General features: G+C 52.6%; 1 protein-coding gene across 2 annotated transcripts in view; it reads right to left on the reverse strand.

Annotated features, from left to right (window-relative positions):
• ADAMTS14 (ADAM metallopeptidase with thrombospondin type 1 motif 14) overlaps nucleotides 1-22,774 on the reverse strand; it is an 85,426-nt gene continuing 62,652 nt past the window's right edge. For both annotated transcript variants that reach the window (XM_054572420.1, XM_054572419.1), the window contains exons 11-22: nucleotides 21,547-21,695; nucleotides 19,259-19,434; nucleotides 16,849-16,982; nucleotides 16,347-16,470; nucleotides 14,957-15,037; nucleotides 10,715-10,878; nucleotides 8,881-9,049; nucleotides 8,265-8,397; nucleotides 6,434-6,641; nucleotides 2,805-2,934; nucleotides 2,557-2,667; nucleotides 1-497 (exon numbers count right to left, since the gene is read on the reverse strand). In XM_054572420.1, coding sequence (XP_054428395.1) covers nucleotides 1-497; nucleotides 2,557-2,667; nucleotides 2,805-2,934; nucleotides 6,434-6,641; nucleotides 8,265-8,397; nucleotides 8,881-9,049; nucleotides 10,715-10,878; nucleotides 14,957-15,037; nucleotides 16,347-16,470; nucleotides 16,849-16,982; nucleotides 19,259-19,434; nucleotides 21,547-21,695 — 2,076 coding nt within the window. The remainder of the gene's footprint in view (nucleotides 498-2,556; nucleotides 2,668-2,804; nucleotides 2,935-6,433; nucleotides 6,642-8,264; nucleotides 8,398-8,880; nucleotides 9,050-10,714; nucleotides 10,879-14,956; nucleotides 15,038-16,346; nucleotides 16,471-16,848; nucleotides 16,983-19,258; nucleotides 19,435-21,546; nucleotides 21,696-22,774) is intronic.

Here is a 22,774-nt window from a genome sequence, read left to right on the forward strand (position 1 = left end):
TCATGTCACAGGGGAGGTGTCAGGGAGGCTGGTGCCAGGATGTTTCAGGTCTTCCCTGAGCTGCCCTTTATCCTCAGAGGCTGGCAGAGGTGGGCCAGTGGTCCAGCCCCAAGGCAGCCACTGGGTGGCGCTAGGGGAAGTACCCCGGAATGTTCCAGGGCTCAGTTTCTGGGGAGTTAAGCGGCGCTGGGTCACTGGGGAGCTTGTGCCTAGGGGTCCCGGGAGCTGCGTAGGTCGACCATGCAGATGGTTGTCTGAGTCCGTTGGCCCCACAGTGGGCTCCACAGCATCTGGAGGGGCTGTGGCTTCTGGGGACGGGCTCCCCCGAGTGGAGGAGGGCGGTGGTGCAGCCAGGCTGGGGCCAGGGCTGGCGTCGGGGCCCGAGGCTTTCTTGGTACAGGACTTACAGCACAGCCGGTGGTAGCCAGGGATGGCGCAGTAGCGGTCCTGCATTTCCATCTGACAGAGAATGGACCTGTCCTCCACGCAGGGCTCTGCTGCACACACAGCACAAGGACCAACGCCAGGAGGATATTCATTAGTGGGCGACACCAGGACACAGCCCCCGACCTCCCACTCAGCCCACCAGCTGCAAGCCCTTCTCCTCCTCCTCTGGCTGGACTCACTATAAAGCTTTCTCCCCGATGGAGACATGAGGCTGCCTGACAGGAGAGATAGGACTGAGTAACAGCCCTTACTGTGCAGTGGAGGGACTATACCCCCGAGAGCACTGGTTATTAAGGTGGGGCCCCCACACCTGCAGCATCAGCATCACCTCGAAGCTTGTTGGAAATGCTAAGTCTCAGGCCTCATCCAGACCTCCCGAATCAGAAACTCTGGGGCTGGGGCCCAGTTCTGTGTTTTAATAGGACCTTCACAGTGATGCATGGGGAACTCGGAGCCACAGCTCTAGGTCATTAGTTGTCAGGCTTGGCTGCCAACTGGAATCACCTGGGGAGCTTCACAAACAGCCACTGCCCAGCTCCCACGCCCGGGAGGCTGGGCAGTCTGGATGTGGCCTGGGCACTGGGCGATTCTCACCTGCAGCAGAGCTTGGGAACCCTGTTCTAGATGGAAGTAGGAACCCTATCCTCCTCCCAGTCAACCCAAAGGAGTCTGATCCACTCCAGCCAGGACCAGGCGAATGCCAAGCTAAGTCACACTTATGACAAGCTGCTCAAAGAACCTGCCACAGACAGCACATTTGGAACACTAAGCTGTCCACCAATAAATTTGGAATCAAGCAGATCTAGATTCCAATCAAGGCTCCACCACTTAAAAGCTGTGAAGCCTTGGGCAATCCATGTCTCTGACCCAGTTTCCTCATCTGTAAAATGGGGATAATGCTGACATTTACCAATGAATAATAATGTTACAAATAACAGTTATAAAGTTCCTGGCCTAGAGGGGTGCTCACTATACTACTTTTGTTTGCTTTGGTTAAAATATTTTAAAATGTTTTTGATTTTCCTGTGCTAACAGAACGTGAAGGAAGGGGCTTTGTGGCCTCTAGATGGCGCCAGAATTCTAGGACCAGAATCAGAGACTCACCCTTTGCTCTTGGGAGGAAAAGGGAAAAAAACCCAGGAACCTGCGCAGCCTGAGCCTCGGCACAGAGGCAGAGAAGAGAGCAAAGCTAGAGCCAGAAAATCCTCTGAGGACATCTAGTCAGACCATTTTACTTTACAGATGAGGTTGTTGAGCAACGTTCGGGGATTTGCACAAAGTCACACAGCCAATTGGTCTTCTAGCTAGGGGTTAGGGTCTGTGATCTTTCTGCTATTCATCTTCTCAGACCCTGATGCTTGGGAGGGCAAGGAAGACAAAGAGAGGAGGAACCTAGGAAGGGCACATAGAACATTGATCTGGTACATAGCAGGTGCTTAGTCAGTATTTATTGATGGATGGGTGGATGGATAGATGGGTGGGTGAATGGATAGGTGGGTGGTGGATGGATAGATACATGGGCGGGAGGGTGAGTAGATGGACGTGTGGAAAGAACTGATCATGAAGCAGAGAGAAACTACTATTTTGGTTGTTGTTAGCCAATAGCTGGAGAGGAGTGCCTGCATTATCTCATTTAATTCTCTCAACAGCCCTGTGAAGGCAGCTCAGATCTACAATTGCTTATCCAAAAATCTTGGAACCAGATATGATTCATAATTCAAAACTTTTGAGGTTAGAAAAGTAATACTCACTGTATTCATATTATATAATATCCCCAGTGGAGATTGGGATATCACCTTCTAACCAAATATGGTAATGTTTTTATAGCAGGATAACTGATCTGTTAGTTCAAGTCAGATTTTGCTGCCAAATGAGTCTGCACCAAATTGAGGTACCCTTTTGCAGCTTTTAGCACTTTAGAATTGCAGGTAAGAGACCATGGACAACTACTAGCATTATCCCCACCTCACAGCTGAGGAATCTTAGGCTTTGAGGGGCTAAGGACACACGGACAAACTGGAAGCTGGGTCTGCCCCACTGCATGCCCCGTGTGTGTGACACTGACCGCTGGGAAGCTGGAGGGGCTGTGGGGCCCGGAGACACACTTACTTGATGGTATCTTGTTAACAGGATGTAGCGGCCCAGACTGTGGCATCCACTGGCCCTCTGGGGTCACAAGTTCCCGGACGTCAGCCCCCATTGTGGAGTTCTGGAGACTGCCTGTGAACAGAACCAGCAGCTTTAATATTTGCTATTTCTCAGAGGCCAGCACGCAGGCTGGGCTAGGCCTCGGATCAAGGCCACAGGGCCTGGGCCTGCCCGGCTTCTGCCCCCTCCTCGCAAGGTATCTGGCTCACCTCTGCAGGCAGGCAGGCTGCAGACCTGGATGGTGTCCGGCTTGTCCCCCTCGCACTGCCCGAGACTGTTGGCATTGGTCCGGCACACCACCTGCCGCTGCTGGACGCCCTCTCCGCAGGTGGCAGAGCACTGCCATGAGATGGCCGGGGCCAGGCCAGGCCACAGGGGCCCGCGGAGAGCAGATGGAGAGACAGAAGAAGCAGGCAGTGAGCTCCAATCCAGCCAATGCCCAGGATACAGAGAAAGGTGCTAAGTCCCCACTTGACCAGAGGGACAAGCAGGGAGCGCCTCTACATGGCCTCATCGGGACAGCACACCAGGGGTCAAACACTCCTGTCTTGGGTGGTAGGAGGCCACTGCCCTGACGTTAGAACCCCAGCAACCCTTCTACCCTCTCATTGGCTAACCCCATTCCGGCAGTCCTGCCTGCATCCACTCTGGCTGGTCTGAGCCTGCTCCTTAAATATTTTGTGTATCACCCTGGCAAACTCCCCTCAGTGATCCACCAGCCCTTGGGACTCAGGGCGGGTCCATTTACTTAATATCTTGGTAATAGGATCCAGGGAACTGGATTGAGGCATCTGCTAAACACAGAGCTGGGTGACAAGGTTGCCACAGATCCTTCTAGCTCTGACATTCAATGACTCTGAGGCTCAGTTTACCAAAACTCAGCTTGCAGCAGCGTGTTCAATGTGCCTTCTTCCTCAAGAGGAAAAGGCGTGGCTACAGGAGCAGAAGGCGAGGACCACTTGTAGGGGCTGCCGTTCGCAGCCTCTGCTGCACCCCACACACATCTTCCCCTGATAAATGGGGGCAGCGGGTGGGGCCTCCTGGAAAGCAAGACCACCCAACGTGGCCAGGCCAGTGGGTTTCAGGCCCTGACCACAGCCTCTCCTAGGGGGACGTGGGGGGGCCTGCAGAGGTCCGCTTCGCATTCTGGGCATGGGACAACCCAAGGGGCACGGGCCACACAGAACCATGGGACAAAGATGGCTCATCCTCCTGGGACGAACAATTATAAACAGTTGCTCTCAAGTGCTTGCCAGTCTTATAAGGGGCAACTATCGTCTACCGCATCACTTTTCTGTTAGATTTATCTACGGGGTCTTTTGTGGGAACAGCAATCTTTCTGTTTTATATTCAAACACATAAATCTATGTATCAGGAGAATATAAAATCTCTATGAGTTGTGTGGGGATTTTTGGTTATTTCAAAGTACTCTTTGTTACGCAATTTTCAAGCAAACAGAAGGGTATGAGGAAGTTGTCACGGAAACCTGTTCAAATACCATCACCAGTTTTAATAAATCAGCATTCTGGCATATTTTCAAATATGGGTGTTGTGCCTTTTTTAAACTTTAAGTAAATTGGAAGTGCTTTGTTTCTTCACACATCCATGCTTTTTCTCACCTAAATTTATTTTTCTGAGGTTTATGATGATATGTACAGTTCAAGCTTATTTCTTTTTCTCGCTATAGAGTATTGCATGAACAGACCATGATTTGTTTTCCCCAGCCTCCGATGGATGAACATTTAGGATGTTTCCTAATTTTTTGCAATTATGATAAGCACCATCGTGCTTCCCTCCTTGATCAAATCTTTTTATACTGTGGTTTTTTATACCGCGGTAAGTATCACATGACATCTGCCATTCCAACCACTTCCGGGGCGCGCAGCCGCAGTATAAGCACATCCACACTGTTGTGCCGCCCTCCCCGCCGCCGCCTCCAGGGCCCTTTGTGGTCCCAAACCACGCTGTCCCCGCAACCAACTCCCCAGTGGTCCCTCCCCTGCCCTGGAAACCACCATTCTCCCTTCTGTCTTTGTGAATTTGACTACTCTAGCACCTCATATAAGTGGAATCATCCAGTATTTGTGATTCTGTGGCTGGTTTATTTCACGTACATAATGTCTTCAAGGTTCATATCAAACAAATTTTTAAGGGATAACCCAAGACATCAAAAAAAAGATCCAATGGCTACTCGCAGGGCCTGCCCACAAGCCCCTGGGCTATTCCTCAACCTTCTTACTGTTTCCCTCTTTCTATCCTGATTCCCGACAATGAACTTTCTACCAAGTTGCCAGAGTGAGCCTTTAAACCTGAAATCAGGGTGTGTAACACTCACATAAAAATTCTGCAAGAGCTACCCACGGCTCTGAGGATACGTTTTAACTCTTCGCCAATCCTGGCCACCTTTCCAATGTCCTCCCGCAGCCCCTGCCCCTTTCCTGAAGCTCCAGTCCCACCGTCCTTTCAGTTTCCGGAAAGTGGCAAGATTGTTCCTGCCTCAGGGGCTTCCGGTGGCGCATCCCTCAGATCTCAACTCAAAGATCACCTCCTCAGAGAAGCCCTCCCAGGTACAATAATCCACTCACTTCCCACACAGCTCCAACCACAACCTGTAAATGCTTTTGTTACAGGTTTCTTTGTCCCTTATGTCTCCCTCACTGGACTACACGCTTTATAAGCACAAGAATCAGACTCTGACTAATGGATTCCTGCATTCCGAGTTCACTGTGCCTGGTATGCAGTTGGCACTTAGCAAATATTTCTTAAATGTAAGAATATGCTTTAATTTGCTCATCTGTGACATGGGGATATGAGCCCATGTGTCCTGGTGCTGCATAAAGGTCAAGGCACATAATGAATGACTGCAAAGGCCTAACCCAGACCCATGGCCCAGTGTACACGGGGGCTGTTCCACTTAGTTTTGAGAAAAACCAAATCAGATAATGATACAGAGATCTGATCAGATCACTGGGGAGAAGTAGGGAGGAGGCAATGGTAAACAGCTTAGGATGGGACTGACGGAGAAGCTGAAAGCCTCTGGAGCGCATGGAATTATGGGTTAGAAGATCTGAAGTAAAAAGGGCTGGGTCTCAGGCTCCTTGGCTCCTTGGTGGGCTCTCTCTGGCTCTCAGACTCTTCTTCCTAGAGGATGCCTGGATGATCATGCTGCTGCGGCCTGTGTTTCCTAAAGGACAGTATTTTGGATGGGAAGGAACTCTGGGCACAGCCCGAGATTGGACTGGTCTGGCAGCAGGTGGCAGGTTTATTCTTTGGGTGTTTTGGAGGGAATGAGCTCTGAGGCAGAAGCCTGCCATTCTTCTGAAATTGTGTAGCTTTTGTATCTTCCAAAATTGCATAGCTTTTGTATCTTATATTGTTTTGGTTTGTAAACTAACCCTATAGAATTGAGATACCGTAACTAAAAACTAACAGGGGGAATGCTAGGAGAACCCAGGTATTTAGAGTTTAGCCTTAATTGATATGCTTACGTGATTAAAGCTGTAACTAAAGAGTTAAAGAATTTAGCCTTAATTGATAGGCCTAAGTGACTAATTCTTGTGGAAAGCTGTTATTCCAAAACTGTGAAGCTTTTGGATAAAGACTCCTTTCCTTTATCACTAAGGCTTTGCCTCTAGAATTTTGCCTAGTGGGTGGCGGCGAGCAGCAGGACCCCTAACTTGCTGTTCAGAAACAATAAGGGGAGGAAAAGTCAGCCGGAAACTACCTACGAGCAGCGCCAGATCTCTCAGCAGTTCCCCTACCCAGACCAACCTCTTCCAACTCCCCAGAGAATGTGCCCCACTGGCCCAGCCCCTGCCACCCTCTGAGGACAACCCACCTGGGACCAGGCTCCCGTCCGCCACTGGGCTGGGCAAGGCACTCGGAGACAGGGCCGCCGAGCCTCGGGCCGATCTCCAGGGCAGGCTTTGGCTGGCATGGCCTTGTGGGTTCCGTTGGAGAGGGGCAGCAGGCACTGAACTCCCCGCGTCTGCACCCCCAGCTTCCCACAGCTCCGGCTGCAGGGGCCCCACTCCTCCATCACCCACCTGGAGACAGACAGGGTAGAAGGGGGAGGGGAGGTGGGACCATGGGGACATTTCTTCCCAGGGTCATTTTCACCCACTGAACTGCAGGCCTGAGCCAGAGAGTGGGTTTGGGCTTCAGAATGCTTGGGGCCAGGACAACTGTCCGTCTGGCTCTGCAGCTGCCAGCCCGTGTGGCCTCAAGGAGGTCACTTAATCTCTCCTCTGTCTCCTCATCTGAAAAATGGGTATAATGCATATTTAAATCCCAGCACCCTGCATATCCTTGGGCAAGCTATTAACCCCTCTAAGCCCCGGTTACCCCCTCTTTCCATCAGGAGCCTCTCAACACCTCATAAATGTTTGAGTGCCTACTGTGTGCTGGCACTGTCCTAGGCGCTGAGGTACGCCAGTGCACAGGACAGATGAGAGCCACAACTTGTCTAGTGGAACCCCCTCCCATGGGGCCCTAGGGACAATGAAAGGACTTGATATATGTAAAGCACCTGGCAGGGTGCATAGCACACAGTAGGCATGTAGTAAATGCAGGCTCTATTACTATCATCATCAGTGCCTGCAGAGCTTCAGCTACACTGGTGGTAAACCAGGGCTCTTTCAGCCAGCCCCTTCCTTTAAAGCCCCAAAACTTCATCGGGCAATTTTACAGACAAGCCGGAGTGGCTGACCCATTAGCCTTGTATGCTCTGTGATCATAGACATTTGTGGGGAAAGTGGCCTGAATAACACTGGACAGTAAGACATAAAAGGAAAGTGCGGAGGGCTGAGGGACTGCGGATCACAGCCTGGGCCGGGCACAGGGAGGCTGCGGCGGGCTCTCGCGCTGGCCACCAGCCCTGGCCCTGGCCCTGGCCCTGGAGCTCCCCTAGCCCGACGGAGCAGGGGCTGCTGTGAATCAGCTGCGAGCCGGCTCCTGACCCCCACCCTGGGCGGCTGCTGGGAAGGCAAGAGATTGGCTCTCTGCGGTTTCCCGCTGCCCAGTTACCAGTGCTGAGCTGGCTCTGAGAAAGGCTCAGAGGCCTGACCTTGAATCTGCCACAAGTCACAGCTCTTTCCTTTCCCCAAGGCTCCCTCCAAATAACCCCAAGAACATGACCCTGTGCTCCAAAGAGCCGGTATCCTCAGGCCGGGGTACCCCAGCCAGGGCTAGACCGCGGCTGGGGCTGGCAGTCCAGGCCAAGTCCATGGCCCAGAGGACTGGGCCAAGAGGTGCTGGGGGCCAGCATCCTGGCCTGGGGCGTGGAGCCTGGAAACAGCAAAATCTGCTTCACCTCCATGGACCTCCCAGATCATTGAGGGAAAGTTGTGTCTCCAAACTGGGCCTGTTTCCCACTCTGTGAAAGAAAGCTGGGAGTGACAGAACAAAGGAAGCATCTTCCCTCTGGGAGTAAAAGTTAATCTGGAAACCCAGGGGGGACAGAGGGACAGGAGGGCAGCGCTGGCCGTGGGCAGAGCCTGGTGTGGGCTGCCTCCGCTCAGGGACCCCTGCCTGCAGGTGCTGAGCCTCCAGGCCACAGGGCTCGGGGAGCAGGCTCCGCAGCCTCTCCTCCAAGGCCAGGGCTGAGAGCAGGTCTGCAACACCCCAGACGGGCGTGGGATCGGGCTCCTTGTCCCTCCCCGGGCACTCACTCAGGCTGGGGACACTGGTGCTGGTTGCAGCGCCGGCGGATGGGCTTGGGCCTCTTCTTGTGGTCGCACAGGTGCCGCTGTACCATGTGGTGGTCTCGCCTGCGCCGACAGCCGTATTTGGTGAACTGGATACCTGTGGAGAGGGCAGGCTGCCAAGGGACTGGTCCTGCCAGGCCCTCACTGGCCTGCCTGGGGCCTTGGGGACAGTCAGCTCTGGAGAGCCTGGAGGGCCAATCCCATCCCTCAGCGCCTTTGCACTCTGCATCTCCCTCCCTCCCCCACCCCGCCCCCTGTCACTTTCTAAGAAAGACTTCCTGATCAGCCTATCTTTCATGTCCTTGGGGTAGTGTGGGCGGGGACTGGCTGAGGATGGCTGCCTCTCTGCACAGAGACCCTGCCCTAGATGCTACTCCTGTCCTATCCCAGAGATGCTACCCAGGCAGGCTTCCATACCCTGAAGGTCTTCAAGGATAAAGTGAGACATGAGCTGGGGACGTGTTGGGTAGAGACAATGTCAGCCCTCTGGCCACTCCTGCTCCTCTCCTTTTGAGAGGCCTTGGGCTACCCCCAAGGACAGCTGGACAGTTGGGGCAGCCGGGCCCAAGCGAGCCAGTACCTCCTCCACAGGCCTTGGTGCAGGGGGCCCAGCTCTTGAGTGCCCACTCGTAGGTGTCCGTCTCCTCCAGGAGAACATTGTTGCTCCCGATGAGGGGCAGCAGGTCCTCGTGGATGACGTACTTGTAGGCCAGGTTGCTGCGGGGGCCACCCTCAGCCGGGGGGAGCACCTAAAGGGAGATAGAGGAGATGGCACAGGATTGGAGAGCAGAGAAGCAAGGCCAGCATCAGGGGAGGGTCAAAGGGAAGAATGTGAGGTCAGAAGCAGAACTGGTAAAAGCCAGCAGGAGGCCCTGGCCGGTGTGGCTCAGTGGGTTGGGCGTGGTCTCACAAACCAAAAGGTCATCAGTTCAATTCCAGGTCAGGGCACAGGACTGGGTTGTGGGCAAGGGTCCCTGCTGGGGGTACACAGGGGGCAACTGATTGATGTTTTTCTTGCACGTCAAGGTTTCTCTCCCTCTCTTTCTCCCCCCAATTCCCCTCTCTCTAAAAATTAATTAATTAAAAAAGCCAGCAAGAGGATAGCACTCAGTATCGCCTGCGGAGGCCAATCGGACCAGCGGCTACACAGCAAACTCAGCCTAAGCCCTTACTGTGTGTCAGGCCAGAGCACAGCCTGGCGCTTTCCCCTCCCACAGACCTAAGCCTTAACAAGGGCGCACCAACATGTCTGTTGGTCTGTCTTGCTCACCAGAGCACCCACACTGCCTGACTCTAGTAGAAAGTCAATGCATATAGACTGGATATTGGACTCTTACCAGATGTTTGATTACAAACATTTCCTCCTGTTCTATAGGTTGTCTTTTCACTTTCCTGATACTGTCCTTTGATGTGTGAAAGTTTTCAATTTCCATGAAAATCAGTTTACCTATTTTTTCTCTTGTTGCTCATGCTCTCAGTGTCGTGCCTAAGACTCCAATCTCGTCAGATTCATCCCTGTTTTCTCTAAGAGTTCTACGGTTTGAGCTCTCATATTTAGGTCTTTAATCTATTTTGAGCTCATTTTTGCATATTATATCAGATAGGGGTCCAGCTTCATTCTTTTAGCTATGGATTTTCAGTTGAGATTATTCTGTCCCCATTGAATGGCCTCGGTACCTTTGTTGAAAATCAATTGGCCATAGTTGTATGGGTGATCGATAAATACAGGGTGAATAGAAAATACGTGTTGGATTGAATTAACATGCTGACATCAGCAGGCCTTTGACCCCCGCCTCCAGGACCTCCTTAACAGTGAGGGCAGCACCAGGAACAAAGCCCGTCCATGTGCTGCAGCCAGCGGAGCCAAGGGCACTGTGGACAGAGCCCCTCCTGCTCTGCTGGGTTAATGGTCCCTATTCCGTAAGCACTGGCCTGTGGTCTAGGAAGAAGGGCTTGACAGAGAGGCCCCAGCCAGGACAGTGGTCCTGTTCCCTTCTCAGGAAACCAGCAGTGCCAGGCGGGGTCCGTTGCCAACTCACTTGTTGGCAATGCCATAATGCACGCTGACGCTGGACGATGCCAGGACAACACAAGGAACAAACCCAGGTCCCTCCCGCTCCTTCCAGGCCCCATTTCTGACCCTACATTAAGGAGAACAAACTCCCTGTGTGTGGCATCTCTGCTCTGACAGTGAGACACTGTTTCTTTTTCCCTTCTCCCTTGCCCTCCTGCCAGCCTTTAAGCACAAATGAGGAGCCGGCCTGGGATGGAGGGCACCTTGGCTCCTGAAGACAGTGGAACGGGAGGATTTCCACCAGGCTTCTGCTGGCTCAGCGGCGGAGACAGTGAGCGAGGAGGACCGGCCTGGGTAGCAAGGGGGAGAGCAGGGGCCCCAGTGCAGGGTTGGGGCTCACCAGGACAGCGATGGCTTCGGGCAGGGGCCCGCCGGTCTTGAGGCCCGCCTTAGCATCCTCCACCGCATACTCCCACTCCAGGCCCAGTGCGGTGAAGGTCTTGCTAGTGGCTTCCTTGCCCTTGGGGTTGAAGATGAAGCTGCCTGTGACCTGGTTCTTCACCGCTGGCCAGGGCGAGAGGGACACAGAGATTTCTGTTCCCCTCCAAAGAAGCACAGGCCAGACCTTTTCAGGGGCCTCAGACCTTGACAGGGGTCCCCTCGGGGCTCCCTATCTACCTGTTCCCCCCTGAGCCTTTTCCCAATCAAACAGGTGCCCACAGTCCCCCCCGTCCCCCGCAGTGTCATTGCCTCTGGATCCTGGCGGACACCATTCCCCTCCACCCTCACTGTGTTCCCTTCTCCCTGCCTGACTGAACTCCGCCCACATTTAAGGCCAACACAATTTCCCCCTCCTCCAGGAAATCTTTGATTGCCCAGTCCTTGGGGATTTACCCTCCCTAGAACTTCTATAGCAGAGCACAGGGGTTAAGAATACAGGTTCCAAAGTCAGATTGATCATGGGGAAGTTCCTGAGCCTCCCAGCGCTGCCTTAGTTTCACCCCTTGTAAAATGGGAATGACAATTGTACCTAGCTCACAGGGCTGCTGCCACAGGATGATAATCGAAGTCCCCCACCCCCACCCACCTTCCCTGGGGCTCTTGGGACAATGAAAAGAGCTCATACATGTAACGAACTAGGAAGAGAGCATGGCATGCAGTAGGCGATTAATAAATGATAGGCACTATAGCTCTCAACAGAAAAGCACCTGACTTTAGCACTGTAGTGATTATAGATGTCTCGTGTCTCCCACAGCCTGTCAGCTCATTCCTCTTTCTCGGTTTCCTCGGCCCAGCACATAGCCTGGCATGGAGTGAGAGTTTCTAAAATATCTGTAAATTTCTACTCCTTGAAGTCCTAGTCCATGAATAACTCACAACTTGCTACTAAGAGGCCAGTTGGGAGATGTGTAGGTGCAGACACTCTAGTAAAGTCCTGAGTTGCAGCCTCAGCTGCCCTGGAATCAGCAGGGGTGGGAAGGGCTGCAGCCTGGGACCTGAGCCCCTCAGCCAGGTGGGGCAGCAAAGGCTCCAGAGCCCTGGGGTGGCCCCTCCACGGGCAGATTCGAGCCATCCAGCATAACTATAACAGAAGAGCTAACACGCTTGAGCACTAACCACGTGCTGATCACTCGCTAACTGCCTCAGTGAAATCCTCAGCCACGTCCTGAGGTTGGTGCTGTTATTAATCCAGATGGGGAGTCAGAGGCTCCGAGACGGGCAGTGGGCTGGTGGCCCAGTTCTCTGGAGCAGCAGTCCCCAGCCATTTTGGCACGAGGGACCGCTTTTGTGGAAGGCAATTTTTCCACTGCCGAGGGGGGCAGGGCAGGGTGGGGAGACAGGAGGTGGTGCTCAGGTGGTAATGCAAGTGAAGCTTTGCTGGCTGGTCCACCGCTCACCTTCTACTGTGTGGCCTGGTTCCTAACAGGCCACAGACCCCTAGCGGCCCAAGGCCCAGGAATTGGGATCAGCCTCCCTGATGAGCAGGAGAAAGAGAGATGCCCCCTCATCTCTGATATCTCTCAGCCTTCAGAGTCACCAGAATGTCTAGGCTAGAGATGGGCAGGTTCTCGGGCCGGGCCCAGCCTCAAATCTTCCCGCCGACCCTAGTCTGCTCCCACACCTCACAGCAGCCGCCGTCCCCTCCCGCTACGGTACAATGCTCGTTCCAAGAGGTGGTGGGCTGGAATGAGCATGGACTCTACCATCAGGCCCAGCTCTGAGTCCGGGCCCTGCCGCTGACCCACTCTGTACCTTAGGCAACTACCTTAACCTCTTTCCCTAGCCACAAAATGGGTCCTAACAGGAGCCTCCATGGATCGTCCCAAGGCTTAAGCGAGATAATATATGGAAAGTGCCAGCTCAACGGCCAGCACACGTAGACATATAACAGCATACTTTCTCTTCCTTTTAAAGAGTCCATGTCCCTAAATTCCAGGAGAGGCTAAGCAGTTTGGACAGGGCCTTGGCCTTCATTGCCAAGGCTGCCACCTGGCTTGGGCTGCCCCAGAGAGCACATACCATCGGGGATACACAGGCTCATACAAAGGCACATATGCACACACACAGATAGTTTACACATCTCTACTGAGGGCCCGCCATGTGCCTCACCCATGAAGAATCACACAACCTGTGCCAGTGCCAAGTTCCACTCCTCTCCCCGCCCTGGCTCCGGCAGAGCCCCGACCTTCCAGGGAATGTATCCAATAAACACACAGGCGAACGTGCATGTACAGAGCCCACCCTGGTGCTAGAAGCCTCTGTCTCATCTCTACAGAAGCTTCCTGGATCTCTCCCTCCCTACAGAGGATCAAGACGCTTGACTTCCAGAGACAGGGGTAGAAACAACGGGAGGAGGAGGCCCGAGGAGCTGCTGGTATTAAGGAATCACCCATAGGGGAGCAGTAATAGCCTGTGAGCGCCACGCTTTTTCTGGAGTAAATGACCCTTCTCTCCTTGCTCCCTCCTCTCCTCTGGCTCTATTCCAGCAGGATTCCCAGGGCAAGTGGGAAAGGAGTTGCCTGAGCCAAAGCCCTCTAAACTTGCACTCCCTGTGCAGAGTGATGCGGCTGCCAAGGGCCCGGGGCAGGAGACAGAAGACCCAGGCCCAGGCTGGCTCACCCTGTAGGTTAATCAGGGCACACAGAGGGCCCACAATCCACTTTGGGTCTCAGTTTCCTCTTGTGCCTATTGCCTGTTCGGGCTACACCCTCTAGGTGCCTTCCAGACCAGTTACAGCAATGTTAATGAGGTTGTGCTTTCCAAGGGAGATAAGTTATCTGGAAGACTTTTAAAAATGTGTGGATTACTTTGAAGATAATCTAAAAATATAAATGTCAGCATTTTTGTGATATAAAAACCTGCTTCAAGAGGTGTTGTTTTGTGTTTCTGTTTATGATGAATCGGGGCCAAGCAGTGTGACTTGGTGGGCACAATATGTAAGAGGGGCCTAAGTGGCATTGTAGCCCACGTGCCTCTGGGAGGGGGCTGAACACAGACAAGTATGAGAGAGCCCGTCCATCGCCCAAAGTGCAGGCAAGAGCCCGCTGTGTACCTCCCTGCCAGGGCCCTGCTCTTAACCATGTTTATGATTTTTAAATTCAGGTATAACTCACAGACCATACAATCGAGCCTTTTAAAGTGTGCGATTCAGTGATTTTTAGTATAGTTACAAAGTTGTGCAATCATCACCACTATCTAATTCCAGACCATTTTCATCATCCCCAAAGAAATCTGAAACCCATTAGCAGTCACTCCCCATTGCCCCTCCCCTCAGCCCCTGACAATCACTGACCTGTTTTCTATCTCTATGGATTTGCCTCTTTCAGACATGCTCATTTTTTGACTGCCAACTTAGTTTCAGCAAAAACACAACAAACAAACCAACAACAACAACAAAAATCTCTCCCATTATAGTAATGTTTTTCATTTGAATTCTATTGATTTATTTGGAGGCCCTGATTCTTAATCTGCCTTGGCTATACAGTTCTATAACTGTTATAACGAGTAGGCACCTAGTTTAGTGACTATGTGTTTGTCATTATCAAAATAATTTAAGGGTCCATGTGGTGGGCTGTAAACATGGTACAGATTCCTCCTACTCCTGTATACCTGCCTCTTTGCTCCGTGACTCTACCGTGTTTCCCATCAGGAGATGGTCTGCTTCTACACCCTGAGTCTGGGCTTGGCCACAAGACTTGCTGGGCCAACAGGACAGTAGAAAGCATGATGCAAGCAGAGACTTAAGAAAAGTGCTTGCACACTGGGCTCGCCTGCTCTCGCCACTCCTGAGGACCATGTGACAGACACCACGTACATAACCTTGGGCTAATTCTTGGGGACACAGCCCTGTCACCCCCATGACCCCAGCTGACAGCCAGTACCAACCCAGTCCCTAGAGACCCACCCGCTGACCGCATTTGCATGAGTGAGTCCAGGCAATGAGGCACATGTGGCCCCCAGCTCAGCCCAGCCCAAATGGCAGAACCACGGGAAAACAAAATAAAAAGGGGTTCTCTGCCATTATTCAAACTTGAGACACCCTCCCTGCATTGGAATCCTCTCCTCCACTCTCCCAGCTCCCCTAAACCTGTGGGCAGGTCCCGGGGCCTGGCAGTCCGTCTCCCAGCACCCCGGTACTCACCAATGCGGTGGGGGGCCTTCTCCAGCTCTTCAATCTGGATGTGCCGGGCACCCGCAGGGATCTGTACCAGTTTGAGAGCCCCTGCCAGAGGAGGATCCCGAAAACCTGTGAGCATCGTGAGCTGGTGGCCCTACTGCCCAGCATCCCCTGCCTCGCCCCCGCCCCTGCAGGTACCCAGGAACCTCAGTTTCCTGATCAGTAAAACAGGCGTGGGCCCCTCCCCACAGTGATGACCAGATCTGCTGTAGCTAAAAATGCTCTGTGAACCCTAAGGGGCTCTGTGTGTGTGTGTTTCAGTTGCTATTATTTCCCACATTCTTGACCCTCCCCTTCTCTCCTGATATTCTCTCCTCCCTTTATGTTCACACCTTTAGCCACTGCAGGGATTTAGATGAAGCAGGCCATGAAGATCCCGCATGGCCGCCCTAAGCCCTCACGGCCCTCCTGGTCCAAGGCCTGGGAATAAACCTTCCTCAGAGCAGCCAATCTTCTCCCGTCAAGGAGAGGCGAGGTAGGGCCATAACATCCCCCAAGGAGAAATGGATCTAGTTCATACTAGAATGTAAAGGACTAATTAATATCTGGCCTTTCCACAGCAAGTGTGGCAAGATTGCAGGTGGAGAGGGAACCGAGGCACCCAAAAGTAACAAGGATTCAGAGCAGGAGGCACCACAGGTGCTTTTTTTTTTTTTTTTTAAATCCTCATCCGAGGATGTTTGTTGATTTTAGACCGAGAGAGGGAGGGAGGGAGAGGGGGAGAGAGAGAGAGAGAGACAGAGAGAGAGAGAGAGAGACAGAGAGAAACATCATTGTGAGAGAGAAACATCAACCTGTTGCCTCCCATACACTTTCCAACTAGGGATCAAACTCCCAACCTAGGTATGTGCCCTGACTGAGACTCAAACCCGCAAACTTTTGGTGCACAAGGCAATGCTCCAATCAACCAAGCCACCCAGCCAGGGCACCACCGGTGTTTTTAAAATGAAAGAGCAAAGAGGAAAAGATAATTCCCAGCTCAGTCTGGGCCACGCTTTCAGACCTGTCTGACCCCTCACTCCCACCAACAGCCCCAGAGCCAAGAGGTGGCTGACCTCCCATCACAACACACTGCCCAGCAGGAAAATGCTTCTGAGCTCCTGGCCCCAAACACAGGCAGCGGACCACCTAGAAAATGAGGTGGTCTGCTACTGCGTCTGGCTCTCCAGCCCTGGGCACCCTGGGAAGGTCTGACGACAGGCTTTAAGGTCCTTTCTCCCCACCGTAATCTGTGGCCCAGCTCAAGGAGGAAGGGCCCACCGGAGGGACAGCCCAGGCCCCCGGATCCTGGCTGGGCCAAACCCCAGTCATTCCCAGTCATTCCCAGTCATCCCTCCGGCCCCAGCCTGCTCACCTGACTGCTTGGAGGCCTTGCCCAGAGTCCCCTTCACAGTCCGGCAGTGGGAGTTGTCACCACCACAGACGCCACACTTGTCATCTGCCTTCATGGACCCCACCTCTTTGTCACAGCCGACGGGCTGAGGTCAGAGATGGGGTCAGTGGAGGAGGCTACCATGTCCTTATCACCGTCCTGGGGTCAGCAGCCTGTGGTCCCCTCCCTGGACCCCAGCCCCCAGACATGAGAGACTCCGAATCAAGAGGCATTCCTGGACAGGAGCTCTGTCACAGACTGCATGTGACATGGGCAAGGTCTTAAAGCCAGCCCACTCCTCTCCTCTTGAATGGGGCTGGGTGATAATCCCTTTCTAGCAACCCAGGGCTGTTGAGGACCAACGGATGTCATGGTGGGGACAGTGAGGCAATACTTGTTTTTGTAGGGAGCAGAAGGGGCAGGCAGTGGAGCCCTCCAGTCCCCCAGGGCTGCCAGAGTGGGTGGCCTGGAGGGCATCACCTACCACACACTCGCCGCGGGCACAGACGCTGTAGGGGTCCCGGTAGCTGCAGCGTGTCCCATCATGGACCACCTGGTTCATGAAGACCACATCCCCTGTGTCCTCTGACCTGCAGATCAGCTCGCACTTCTGAGTGTCTGTGGGGAGAGGGGCCTTGCTGAGCCCCCGCTGGGCTCAGAGAAAGTGGGCTGGGTCAGGATGACATCGCACGGGGACCAAGCAGGAAGCTCCGGGTCCAGCTCTGGGCAGCAGAAGGAGCACGGGGGCTGAGGCTTAAAACCCCTGCTGTGTCACTTATTTATTAGTTATGTGACCTTGAGCAAATGATCTGACCCCTTTGAGCCTCAGTTTCTTACTTATTATCCTTGATCAATAAAACGGCACATCAGGTTGTTGAGAAAAATCAAGTGATAACAACAATGAGCCAACACTTAGTTAATGCTTACTATGTCCCAGATACCTCCAAGTTCTTTACACGCTCTTGATATACAACTTTAAATGTTTTTTGTGAACTAAGTCATTTAAAACACTCAATACCCCAAGGTTCTAGCAAAGTAGGTTCTAGCAAAGGAGAAAACCAATGACCAGAGAGGTTAAGGAATTTGCTCAGGGCCACACGGTTAAGTGGAAGAGCCAGGATTCTAACCCAGGCAGTCTGGCTTGAGTCCTGCTCTGACCTTACAGACATTTCCCCAGTCATACATATGATAGTGTATCTTAACCTGCTTGTAAATGTTACAAGACTGTGTGGAAGGCAGGCACAGCAATAATCTGTGTTTGGGTTTGTAAATGGAACAGCAGTGAAGGGGTAAGGGGGTCCTTTCTAGTTCTAACAAGTAAATGTTCTATTCTCTATCTGGGCTATTGATGTCCTAAAAAGGAGGTCTCAGAGAAGATATAAACATTCACTGTGTTTCTTAGAAAAATGGGAGGCTGGGACTTAGCTAACTTCCTGGAATTTGTCTAAAAGTCTTGGGAAAACCCAAAGTCCAGTTGACCCATCCCCTCCACACCCCCAGCTACAGTGGCTTGTTTGGATTCTGACTGCATCTGTAAGGCTTTCAAAGCAAGCTGCTCACTCAGCAAAATTTCTAAGGAACCATCAGGCTCCCATCCTCGTTCCTGGGTTCCCAGGATGCCTAGCGATGTCGTGCTCCAGCACACAGGACTCGAGTCTAGAGCCACAACATCCAATACCACTTTGGATTTCATACACAGGAGCCAGATTCCTGGTGGGACCTGGTGAGGCCAAGGGTAGGGGCTCCAACCATCCCAAAGACAGGTAGGACCCTGACTGCTATGCCCTGGGCAGGCTGGTCTCAGGACAGCTGTGGAAGCCAGTCTATGGTGGCAAGGGAATGGTGAGCTCCCCAGAGCAGGTGGAATCCAAGCAAAGGGAAGACACTCCCTGTAAACATGTTCCAGAGGGCTGAATGCTGGCAGGCAATGGACAGGCTTCTGGGGTCCCTTCCATCTTGAAGACTGTCATTCTAAATGTGAGTGGAAGCAGAGGGGCCTACAATTGACACTCTGGAATCAGAGCTACAAAGAGGCAACCAGAGCTACAAAGAAGCAGCCAGAGCTTGGAGAGGAAAAGCTGTTCTAACCCACGGTATCGGAGGCCAAGGGCTGCGTGGCCGCAGTGAGCATCAGTCCGTGGAAGGGCCACGGAGGGAGTGGCGGGGGAGGTGGGCTCAGAGGACTGTTAAGGGCCCTTCTAGCCTGAAGGCTCGAGGGCACCGTGAACCCCAGCCCTTCCCTGGGTCCCCTCAGCCACTACAAGAGCCATCACTGGAAATACTCCCCAATAGACAGGCCCTAGTACTGTCTTGGTCCCCCTACGTGAGTTCCAAGGCCTTTGTCCCAGAGCAGCCTGGAGGGGTTCTGTATGAGGATCCCTAGGTTCCCATCCACCTGCCTTTCAAATCATTCTCCTTAACTGCTGAAAGGGTGGCATAATCAGTAGAACTTAAAACCATGGCCTATGACAGGACTGAACTTCTCAGGACGCTGGTTTTGCAAAGCCTGCACCTGTACTGTGCCTTTCCGTACAGGTGAGGGCAAGGGTGAAAGGCAGTGACCCCAACAGCCAGCAGAGCTGGCAGCCCCACAGCACCTCGGGGGGAGTGGCCTTGCTCAAGACATTTCCTTGCATCTCCAGAAAACAGTTATTGTAAGTATATAATTCAGGGATGACTGCATGAGGACAGAGGCCTTCCCGAGGTACCCACAATGTGATGGCCTGCACAGACGTATGTGGCAAGCCTGCCGACGGCAATCTCCCTTCTGGTGCCCCCACTCTCCCTCTACCTTCACTGGTGGGCCCAGGCCTGGAAGGCCCTGCCTGGCCCAACATGAACCCAGTAGATGCTCAAGGATATGGGGAGGTGGGAGGGGAGAAGGGCCTACTCACCGTCATCAGGCTCGTGGGGGACCCAGCTGTGCTTGGTGTTCTGATGGATGTAGTAGGAGTTGCGCTTGGCACACTGCTGGGCCCGGAAGTCCTCGTAGGGCCCCGGACACTCCTCACTGTTGCAGACCTGGTACTGGAACATGGGCCCGGAGCACGGGCGGCCTCCGTAGGCTGGGCTGGGGCAGTCACAGAGCGACCTGGTGACCTTGTTAGCTGGGAGGGCTGGGGAGGGCTGGGCTTCCCACATGGCAGCTCAGCCTGTTAGACTAGCTTAAAGAGGGGCTCTACTAACTGATAAACTGCAGAGGGTCCCCCACTGTGGGGACTGCTGAGTTCAGAGCCTGCTGGATCAGTGGCTCCATCCTTCAAACATATGCTACCTGTTCCACTAGGGGGTGGGGCAGAAAAGGGGGAAAGAGAAGGGGAAGGAGAGGTAGGTGAGAGATGAGGAAGATGGGAATGACTAATCCTCCCGACTGGGCTGGAAATCAGCCTTATTCATCTTTGTACTATATTCTTTCAACTGTTACACAGGGCCGGACATACAGTATGGACCCAGTAAATAACTCAACTGTTCCTGTAACCCCCAGTCCTGACTGCAATATTGGGTAAGTTACTTAGTTTTGCTATGCCTTAATTTCCCCTTTAAAGGAGGGACCATAATACTTCTTATTTTACCTACCTCCTGGTGTATCTGCGAAGAATAAATAAGAAAAGGTATTTTAAAGCAATCTGTCTCTGGTTGGGTCACTGTTCCATACACTAAAGGGTTATGGGTTTGATCCCTGGTCAGGACACATACCCAGGTTGCAGGTTCAATATACAGGGGCATATACAGAAGGCAACCAACTGATGTTTCTCACATTGATGTCTTGCTCTCTCTCTCTCCTGCCCCCTCTCTCCCTTCCTCTCTCTCTAAAATCGGTAAACATATCCTTGGGTGAGAATTAAAAAATGAATAAAGCAATAGGCACTCTCTTCTCCATTAAATTCAGAGGATCAGTTAAGATTATTAATACAAAGCATTCGAATGCACCAGGCTACTGGTACTCTGCTCAGAGGTGCTGGGAGGATTACGTGGGTTTACATAGGAAAGTGCTTCACATCCCACCTGGCAAAGAGAAAATGCTCCAGAGACTGAAATAATTACAGCAGATGTTCTTTATTAGTGCTTCATCTGTGCTGGGTATGGTGCTGAGAGTATACATATTTATTTCATTTAAGCCTCGTAAAATAAAAAGTTATTATTACAGAGAAGTCAATAAATGGAGGCTTTGATTAAGGGTATAACTATCCATCGTGACTGAAAGGTAGTTTACTCAGAGTGGGCACCACTGGGCCTTGCTCTAACCCCAGCTTCCGTACCCCCAACAGGTGGAAGTTACGAGGCAGTGCATTTTAGCTCATAGGCGTGAGAGGTCAGTCCGGCCATCTGACACAGGGACCGGCTGCTCCAGGAGGTGGTGAGCCTCCCATCACTGGAGGTTAACTGCAGAGTATGTAGGACCTATTCTGAGGATGCCAGAGCGGTATGTCTGCTCCCGAGCCACTGTGATGCTAGGACCCTGCCATCTTACAGTCCTCGTCCCATCGCTCATCGTGTCCCTGGAGCTAGCGGGCCCCCATGCCAGCCCCTGCCAACTCCCATCTCTCATAAGGCTGTTGTAGGCAAGGTGTTTCAGCCTGGGAGACGGAGTCCATGCAGAGCTGGTGCCCGGAAATTCCAACACCATGGGAGGGGTCCCCACAGAGGGGATAACAAGGGAGAAACAGAACGGTCCCTGAATGCTGAAAGTTGGGTGGGGGGACAGTGAGAGGGGCGATTTGATATCAGAAAGAGGTATATTAGGAAAATTAAAAAAGTTCTGTTTCATGCGGTAGAAAACAAACTTGGGGAATTTATTCTCCCAAGACATGACTCCTAAGCGAGTTAGATCAGTGTTTTCTCAAAGATTAGCCAGAGGAGACCAGGGTCACAGGAGGGCTTGTTAAACCAGTAGAGCCCTGGGCCCCAAACTCTGCAGGAAAACCTCTGCACACAAGTTTGGCAATCGCTGGTTTAAACCGATTCTCAGATGTCAGACCCCATGGGAGATGTTACTACACCCTAGTGGGAGTGATCCCCCCGCCCCGCCCTGACAATTTTGGGTCATCATGCATTAGAATGCACAGCCACCTGCAGCAGCCCTTCTCTCTTGTGCTCTGCCCCCCAGTGCCTTCCCCTCCAAGCCCCTCAGGCCTCAGGAGAGGGATCCCCCGCTGTGCCCACCCCAGCCAAGCATACTCACAAGGGATTGTCACAGTTTCGGCTACGGGATCGCACTCCGCCCCCACATGACCGTGAACATGACCCGAAGTTGGTCCAGGAGCTCCAGCCACCATCCTGGCCGTAAGTCTGCTCTGGTGACTTCCAGATACAGTGACCTTTGAAGCACCACTGTGATGGAGCAGAGGGCATGCGGTCACTCAGGGGCCACTGCCATCTAGCCTGCCATGGCGGTGCCCAACAAGGCACATGGTGCAGCTGGTGGGCACCACAGTTGACCCCAGAGAAAGGGGCATTAAGGGCACAAGCCTCGGGTTACACAGAATCCCACCCCTGCCGTGGGCAGAATGATCTTCAGCAAAAGGGCTCTCCTTTCTGAGCCTACTCCTCAACCGTGCCACGAGGATAATGGCACTTGGCCACAGCGCTGCTGTGAGCATTCAGTGAGATCGTGCCTAGTGCACACAGCCCTCCAGAAATGGCAGACAGCGCTATTAATTATGATAGTTATGTGCTTACTTATTCACCACATGGGAGAAACAAGGGACTGATGTGGGAGAGAAAGCACAGTCTTCCTGCACTTGGCTGTTCTAAGAACTGAAGGCAGTAACACCTACAAAGGGCTTAGCATAGGGCCAGGCACAAAGGGGCTCCACTAAGATTAGCTTCGTGCCCTTCTCCACTAAGGCAACTGGAAAGAAATAGAGCAGAACGCTCCAGGTCTTTCTCAAGAAACCAACTCAGTGGTTCTCAGCCTTGGAGTTACTGTGGAACCTTCAAAACCCTAGATGCCTTGGCTTCACCCAGACCCACTGAATCAGAATCTCTAGGGGAAGGAACTTTTTTAAAAGAATCCGTAATAAGATATATACTTGACATACCATAAAATGCACTCATTTCAAGTCTATAATTCAACGATTTTTCATAAATTTACAGCGTTGTGCAACTGTCACCACAATCCAATTTTAGAACATTTCCATCACCCCAAAGAGACAGCTCATCCCCATATGCACTAACTCCCTGTTCTGGGGGTGGGGACTTTTAAAGCTCCCCAGATGGTTCCAATATGCAGTCAAAATTGAGAACCACTGATGAACTGTTATGTGACATTTGACAGCAGAGGGCCTGGAAATTTGATAACAGGTGGAGCAGGCAGATTCAGTCTCCAGAACAACAGGCTGTGGGCCGGGAGCCTGCTGGGCCTGTCGGAGGCTATGGGAGGCCCCAGAGGTGAGTGGGAGGAGCCTGGT

The sequence above is a fragment of the Pteronotus mesoamericanus genome, unplaced genomic scaffold (genome assembly GCF_021234165.1).
Source record: "Pteronotus mesoamericanus isolate MK-2021 breed Mesoamerican mustached bat unplaced genomic scaffold, CSHL_Meso_final contig_24, whole genome shotgun sequence".
NCBI classification, from domain to species: domain Eukaryota; kingdom Metazoa; phylum Chordata; class Mammalia; order Chiroptera; family Mormoopidae; genus Pteronotus; species Pteronotus mesoamericanus.